The sequence below is a fragment of the Olea europaea genome, chromosome 17, assembly GCF_002742605.1.
Source record: "Olea europaea var. sylvestris chromosome 17, O_europaea_v1, whole genome shotgun sequence".
NCBI lineage: Eukaryota > Viridiplantae > Streptophyta > Magnoliopsida > Lamiales > Oleaceae > Olea > Olea europaea.
In genome coordinates, this window is record NC_036253.1 from 489,359 (window position 1) to 497,481 (window position 8,123).

At 34.1% G+C, this 8,123-nt stretch overlaps 1 protein-coding gene across 2 annotated transcripts; it reads right to left on the minus strand.

Annotated features, from left to right (window-relative positions):
• Window positions 1–1,561: 1,561 nt before the first annotated feature.
• On the minus strand, window positions 1,562–7,584 carry LOC111365917 (transcription factor bHLH48-like). 2 transcript variants are annotated; one of them, XM_022986475.1, is made up of 7 exons: window positions 6,552–7,584; window positions 6,183–6,317; window positions 6,011–6,076; window positions 4,130–4,198; window positions 3,781–3,852; window positions 2,989–3,196; window positions 1,562–1,914 (listed from the first exon to the last, which is right to left on the minus strand). In XM_022986475.1, exons 1-7 carry the CDS (start codon window positions 7,053–7,055, stop codon window positions 1,880–1,882), a joined length of 1,089 nt encoding a protein of 362 aa, XP_022842243.1. In that variant the 5' UTR covers window positions 7,056–7,584; the 3' UTR covers window positions 1,562–1,879. The 2 variants fall into 2 exon arrangements, with proteins under 2 accessions (XP_022842243.1, XP_022842242.1); XM_022986474.1 differs by lacking the exon at window positions 1,562–1,914 and adding an exon at window positions 1,929–2,236 and having other exon boundaries at window positions 6,552–7,583.
• Window positions 7,585–8,123: the final 539 nt, after the last annotated feature.

Consider the following 8,123-nt stretch of genomic DNA (forward strand, 5'->3'; position numbering starts at 1 on the left):
AAACATTTACAAAATTCACAATTCAAGTCCAAATTGACGGTTTCCTTTAATTTGACCCCAAAAACAGTCACTTGATTTCAAAAATTAAAAATCTAATAATTTTGATCAAGTAGCAAGGGTAAAATTGTAACTTTATAATTTTAATATTAAAAAAAAAAAATTATTCAAAAAGGTAAATAAAAAACCCCATCCCCTTGCCCCAAAATCAAAACCACCTTCACCCAACTGCCAATCGTCAACACCATTGCGATTTCCTCTCTCTATCCACCTCATTCAGACAACAGCTATAACCCTCCTCCAGCCCACCAATATCACCCCCTACTGCCCCCACCTTAGTTACACCTCGTGTCGACTCCTTCACCTACGTGTTATAAACAACCACTGATGACGTCCCTAGTCCACTCTTCGCTTGAAAACGAAGGTTCTCGGACTGTAGCAGATATAATCGTTGAAACTTCCCACCAGCAACTACAGGCATTGACGACAAACCAATATTCTCCGACCTGGGGCGGTGGCTTCTGTTCCTTGCCCCTCGACACTGGAGACACCGCCATTAAATTAAGGTTGACTATTGAAGGAGATGGGGTCTTTTGGAGCTAGTTTTGATTTTGGGGGGTAAGGGAATTGGAGAAGATTGATGAAGGAGATGGGGCTTTTTATTTTCCTTTTTAAACAATTTTTTATATTAAAATTATAAAATTACAATTTTAATCTTGCTTGATCAAAAGTATCAGATTTATAATTTTGTAGGTCAATTGCAATTTTTGAGGTCAAACTAATTGAAACTGTAAATCTGGATTTGAACTGCAAATTTCGTAAAAGTTTCTATAGTGGCACAAATAAAAAGTTTGAACAAAGTCAGCTAATAAACGAAATATTTGATACCTTGACTGCATTTTCCCATTTATTTATAGCCTATTTGAGCCCCTATTATTCTCCAAAAATACATTTTAAAATAGTGATTTGATGGAGAATGTGATTAAAATAAAAAGACATAAATAATCCATCATTTTCTTTCTTTAACTTTTAGATACACACAAATCTCCCAGTAGGTCCCATTTCTTTTCCTGGTTTCCATTTTTATTTTCAACAATATTATCTCCCATAAATATTGACTCAAGACTGAATTGCTAGAAATACACTGTAATTTTTAATTCAATCGAATTTGCGTATTCTAAACGGTAATAAGTTTTCAATATACTCTGTTTAAAAAAAAAATTAAATAAATAATCCATATTTTTACCTATTAATTTCATATGACGAATTCAGGGGACCAAAGTGTGGGAAATTTAGTCTGATAAAATTTGAGATTGAAAGTCTAAGTGGCAAACTAAAACTTGAGAGAAGTCTTGGTCAAAAATACAAACTTGGAGAAAGTTTATAGCTTTGAGTAACAATCATGCAATAACTTACTTATAAAGAACAATAAGTCAAAATTTTGTTCATTTCGACATACCAAATATTCATTGAGGATTTAATGGGGGCGACAAAGTATCTATTCCCATTGAGAAACTATTCTCCGATATCTGTTAAGTTTAAAATGTAACAGCAAGCAGTATCAAGAAAGCAAGAGAATCGTAAAAATTAAAATTAAAATCGACCTCCATAATATAGTGAAACATACATTTTCTTAGTTATACACAAATCAATCAATAATCTCATGCATGGCGCAGCCAGATTGGCAGACCAGAATTAACATATTCATAAGAAACTAAATTTTCTACTCTCTAGCTTATCCAGAAACAGATTCCAGCTGATTGTTGAATTAGAATACAAGGAAATCCAAGCTAAACTTTGAGATCCCCTTTATACTTCCACATTATATACTAAATAATATATACAGAAGTTAGGTACCTATTCGTAAAGCTCGTGCCTCCATTTACACCATTTTCAGCTGGCTTGAATGCAGAGAAGCTGATCGACCTCCATAATATAGTGAAACATACATTTTCTTAGTTATACACAAATCAATCAATAATCTCATGCATGGCGCAGCCAGATTGGCAGACCAGAATTAACATATTCATAAGAAACTAAATTTTCTACTCTCTAGCTTATCCAGAAACAGATTCCAGCTGATTGTTGAATTAGAATACAAGGAAATCCAAGCTAAACTTTGAGATCCCCTTTATACTTCCACATTATATACTAAATAATATATACAGAAGTTAGGTACCTATTCGTAAAGCTCGTGCCTCCATTTACACCATTTTCAGCTGGCTTGAATGCAGAGAAGCTGTGGCAACCAATGTGACAATGTAAATTAATTGCATCAAGAAGTTATTTTGTACCTTCCAAATTGGGTTAATTGCTCAACCTACAATATTTTTTAGTCACCCTACTAATGGCATTGTTCTCAGCTCGCTCTTTAAGTTTTTTTGGTTTGAACTTTGAATTTTTTTCCGGTTCAGGCATTTTGTTGAACTAATTAATGGCAATGCTGATGTGTAGTATTATTTTTAAGCTCTATAAAAAAAATGCATGTTGTTAGACTAGTTGTACTTCTGAAATGTGGTTTTTTAAAGAAATAAAAAAGAAACGAAAAATCTTAATGAATTTTGTCCAGTTGGATGATAAAAACAATACTATACCGGATTTTTCATGAGAGAGTCGTAATTTCTGGAAACCAAGTTAACATTTTATGTTAATTCGGCTTACAGGGTAGACAAAGTGACTAAACTAGAACGAAAGTGAAAGTTCATTGACTAACTTGGGATGAGTAAGTTTGGTGACCAAAGTGAAACAACTCTATAAATTAGGTAACTAACAGTGTTTTTATCTCTCTCTGGAAGATGGCACAAGCCACAGCACACTTTTTTTTTTTTTCTCCCTACTTCAAACGCAAGAATAGAAACTATAGAATTTTATGCATGAAATTTATTGCAGACTATCTTCAGAACTCTCTTGAATTTAATGACTAGAAGAAAAATAGCCAATACCAACTAATTGGTAGGAAAAAACAAAGAGAACTGTTGAATTGTAATTTACCTGAATTTGCAGAAGAATCATAAATTATAAGCGAGTTTTCTGGAGTAATGAAGTTACGATTGTCTTCTTCTCTACCCAAGACTGGCTGATGAAGCCCATCAAAATGCCACATCTGATTATATTGCTGTCTGTTCCCATTAGGTTGTGCATCTGGCCACAATGATGATGTAGACATGCCAGCAATGCTGCCATCGACCAGGGATCCACTCTACAAGACAAAGTTTTCGAAGCTTATAAATAATTTTTTGACTATGGGAAGGAAAACAAATTAATAGGCATTGTACATATATTTAGTAGCAACTCTAGTCGACGGGGATATGCTGAATTCTTGGCAGGGGACCAGCATATGCGCAAGTTCAATAGCATTCCAAATTTTTTAACTGTCATAACCTTGACCAGTAAATTTGGATACCAAATAAGGAGCTTCTTTTGAAAAGTTTGGTGCAGAAGCATTCAAAGAGAAGGATTAAGAGTTCTCATAATAATTGATTTTCCACTCCACTTTCCACCATACTCTCATCCAATATAAAGACCCAAAAAAGACAAATTTTAAAAGAGAAAAAAAATTCTTGAAATTGTTGACAAATTCATGGTGCCAATTTGCACCAAGTAAGGTTGTGCGAATATAATTATGTTTGTTTGACAAATTGCCAAAGCACAAATGACACATGGGATGCCGTAGTTAATTCTCTTTTCTTTGGGGAAATAAATATAGCAGATATCACAAAGATCACATAATTAGCATTGTTTCACGAACATACAGAACAGCGTTGGTAGATAAATAGTACTTACTTCAGCAGCCAAAAGGGCATCGAGGTTGTAATCAATTCTTGGGTTAGCAGCAGCAAGTCTCATAGACAAAAACTGAAAGTCAAGAAGATATGAATATATGAAAATATGCTAACAAATGCAATGAAAGAAAAAGGAATATGTGCTCGCAGTTTTATATATCATCTTTCACAATTGAGTAATCTAAGAACACCAGATAGCAATATTTTTCTTTGAAGCAGTATTTTTAAGATTGGATAAATCATCAAGCCTTGTCATTTTAAGAAGTCTCAGTCTTAAATCATGACAGGAGTCCATTTCAATTATAAACCTATATATGTTTAGTATTGGGCAAAGACAAGTCCAGTCTAACCTCCACTTGACGTTGAAGTGCTTGCACGTGGTTTATTATCTCATCCAGCACCACTGCGGTACCCGAGATCTGTCAAAGAAAATAACAATAATTCATTGCTTAAGTCAGAAAAAACTTTTAAATGACAGAAAAAAAAATGCAGAAGGAAAACCAACGCTGTGACATAGCTCCCTTTGAAATAATTCATATTGAAAAATATATTATAAGAAAATTATACATTACCAGTGTTGGTCTGGCACTAATATATAATTGGTTAAATATTAAAAAAAAAAAAGAAAAAAAAGATCATGCAATAATTCTTCCGGTAGGGCAAAGAAGAAGCTTTATTCCATAAAACACATAATGTACAGAATAAAAAGTTCAAGATACATCACAAGAGACAACAATAACATAGAAATGATTCTGATAATTTTGTCCTTCTTAAATTAGTAAACTGGAGTCAGGACCTTGTATATCTAACCGTGTAGTGTTCTGTATGTTCAATTGATGCATAACCTAGAAAAACCAGCATCATATTGGTTTAAACCAAACCTACCTAAAAAGTTCTTTTACATTTTTTACTCTTTCGTTCGGGGTTTGAGAACGTTATTATCAAGCATATTTCCATAAATGTCACAAGGCAGCGACTGGGGTCCAGAAAATTGAGTTCATCTCGGTACAACTCAGGAAATTTTTTTTTCCTCTTTCATCCTATTACAAGACAAAGCAAGAAATGAAGAAAATTGAGCTCCGGTTGCATATTTACAGACATGAGATCAAGTAAAGTATAATATGTGATAAAATTTTGGTGGAAATTTAATATACGCAAAAAAAAGGAGCTAAAATAAAATATTTAGAGCATGAAGAAATAAAGGGAGGACCCATAGGCATCAAACTAGCTAACTGCATGTTTTCCAAAAAGCTTCAATATGCAACCAATTTCATCTTCTCCTTACTTTCATTAATTACCGCATCATACACTTTAGTCAATCGCAATAACTGCCTTTTTAATGTTTAACCTAAATAACAGGGACACAATTTTCTCCATTATTTCTTATCTTAATTATTTTACCTATTCTACACCTATTTGAAATGTAGAACTACATTGAACCTACGTCTTAACTACACCCCTTGACCCTACCTATTAGCACTGATTTTCAGATCTTAAGCATTAACCAGCTAATGTATATATAAAAATTAGAAAAGAGTCAAATCTTGTCCTTTTTTGGTACAAGTATACTAACAGTCTGCTTGGGAAGGATTTTTTACTCCAAAAATTTGATTTTTTGACCGTTATTTAACTATTCCAGCAGTAATTTTTGACTTTTTTTCTCACAGATGAACCCCACTTTTCTTCTAATGGTCAAAAAATCAATTTTTAAAATCCCTCCCAAACGGGCCTAAATAAAACCACGGCATTTCTCCTTTTTTTTTCCATAAGCTAAAAGAAAAGGAGGAAATATCAGCATTTAACCAATGAAAAAAATGTCCTTGTCATGATGAACTAAGAGCAAAGGCAAAATGGTAAAACCAATAGTGAGACTAATGATAAGAGACCCTTCGACACCGGCTCCACTTTCCTAAGTGCCAAAGCCATCAGCCTTTCTATCGTTTTCCACATTAAAAAGGTGAAAATGACCCAACTACTGTTAATAATTCAAAAGCAAAAGCTTAGTCTATTATAAAAGTAAAAAAGCAAAACAAAAGCTTAATCTATCATAAAAAAGGTATAACCAGGACAGAAAGATTTCCCCTCACGTAATCCAAAATCTAATAACAACATTTCATTATCATCATCATCATTGAAACCACATATAACGGAGTTTTAATACCCCAAATCACCCTTACCGAAATATGTATATGATAATGATATCAACTATAGTATGGAAAAAGATAGCTAACCTTATTACATCCTGGGACCAGTTCCTGTAAAAGTTTCATTCTTGCATTAATCTTCTCTCTCCTTGCCTACTCAAAAAGAGCCAAACTTTGATTAAAAACTAATAGTAGTTTATTGCTAATAATCAAGATGAAGAAAAGGATTTGATATACAATATGAGATAAAGATTCTTACTCTTTCAGCTAAGCTGTGGCTATCGGTGGCTTGGCCCCGGCGAGCTCTGACATGCACAAATGGCAGCTTCTCGCCACTATCTTCAGAGGCCTTATTTGGTATAACTTTTTTGCTCTTTCTATGGGATTCTTTAACCTGAATTTAAAAACAAAATTAGAAAGCGAGAAGAAAAATAGCTACAAATTCTTCTAAATATATTAAAAGAGGAAAAGGTATCTGAATTATGCAACATTTTGGCAAATGGATGCTCTAAATTTTCATCTACATAAAGGGGATATAGATTGACAAATTCTTATTGAGTGTTTTCAAAAAGATTTCAAAAATAAGATTTAAAACAATCAGATTTATTGGAATGGGTTCCAGAATTACTTTTTTCTCCCTCTCCTTCCTCTTGTTGGAATTCGGGTTCTGATCTGAAGTCGCCAGCGAAGAAGAATTGGGGTTTGAATCCGAGTCCGATGGCTCTTGCTTCACCATATCAAGCTTGTTCGAGTTGGAATTGAACAAGATTGAGTTATTTGAATTTTCAGCTGAAGCAAACGCGGAGAATTTTGAAGCTCTGACAATTAAGCCAATGTCAGAAGGGAAAATCGGTGGTGGCGGATGAAAGTAAGAGGGACCCTCTCCGGAGCCAGTGATACAAGGTTTCGGCTGGGATTCTTCATTCACGGCGGCGTCGGGGGAGTTGACTAGAAGCTCAACAGCTTGTGGCGCCGGAAGTTCGAGGAGGGCCGTGAAGGAGCTGCCGGGCGGCTGCTGCGTTACGGAGACTTGGCCGGGGAATTCCTCGAGACCGAACCCCATTTCACTCGGTTCAGACCCGCCGTTTCCGGATCTAAATTGCACTCGACTGCATTCAATATTTGACCCCATTTTCAAAAATCGAGTAATTCACGAAAACGAGACAGGAATAAAAAAAACCCAGAATGTGATACAATTCTTGAGTGGCCTAAAATTAAGTTCCCAGAGAAATTGCACTTGAAATTAACCAAAATGAAACATTTAATGCATCGCAATCAACTGAAACTGAAGAAGTTGAATTCAGTGCTCGCTATTTGTCAGCAATTTTCCGAAGATAAATTGGATAAAATTTGGAGAATTCACTTCAAATTACTTACAAAAGAATCGCTCAACAGAAGAAAATGCCATCAAAGTTTAACAACGATCATTTTCAGACAGTTTTAGCTTAATAAATCAGCCAAATAGTTGAAATAAACTAAAAGAGAAGTGGCAGAGACAAGACATATGGAAACAGATTAAGCTTTTCTTCTCTGAACGGAGTACTGTGAACTATGCGAATGCTTCAATAGTTCAATTGCAATGGCGGTCTCTCTCTCAGTTAATTTGCCTTCTCAGTTCATGAGAGAGAACCGAACAGAACCAAAAAGATATGACACGTTTGGTCCCCTTCTGTCTCTTCAGGATAGAGACTGCATTTTCAAGAGCATATTCTATTACTTGAAAGCATCTATAAATTTAGATAGTTAAAAGTACAGAAATGATCTTTTAAACATCGATTTATGTTAAGTATCAATAACATAACACATCATTTAGGCTTTGTCTGGAATAGATTCTCCCTAGATTTCTATCCAAATTATTATCGTTAGTGGGCCCCGACTGTGAGACAGGAGAGTCAACAATTGCGGCTTAAGAAACTGCAACGGTAATATTTATGCTTAAAATCTGGAAAAATAATAATAATACCAGGCAGGGCCTTAATTGGTAAATTATTCATGTCATCGGTGCTTAGGACATCGCTCCTGATTAAAAGTATTTCAACAAGTTCTTGGTTCATTTTACTATTTTCAAAAATATTTATTATTTTTTTATCTTTTATTTTAATTAATTTTTTTCTAAATTATTTAATTATTTTCCTACATTAAAAATTGAAACACTTTAAATACATTTAATAATAGAAAGTTTGGATAACCAAACATATTC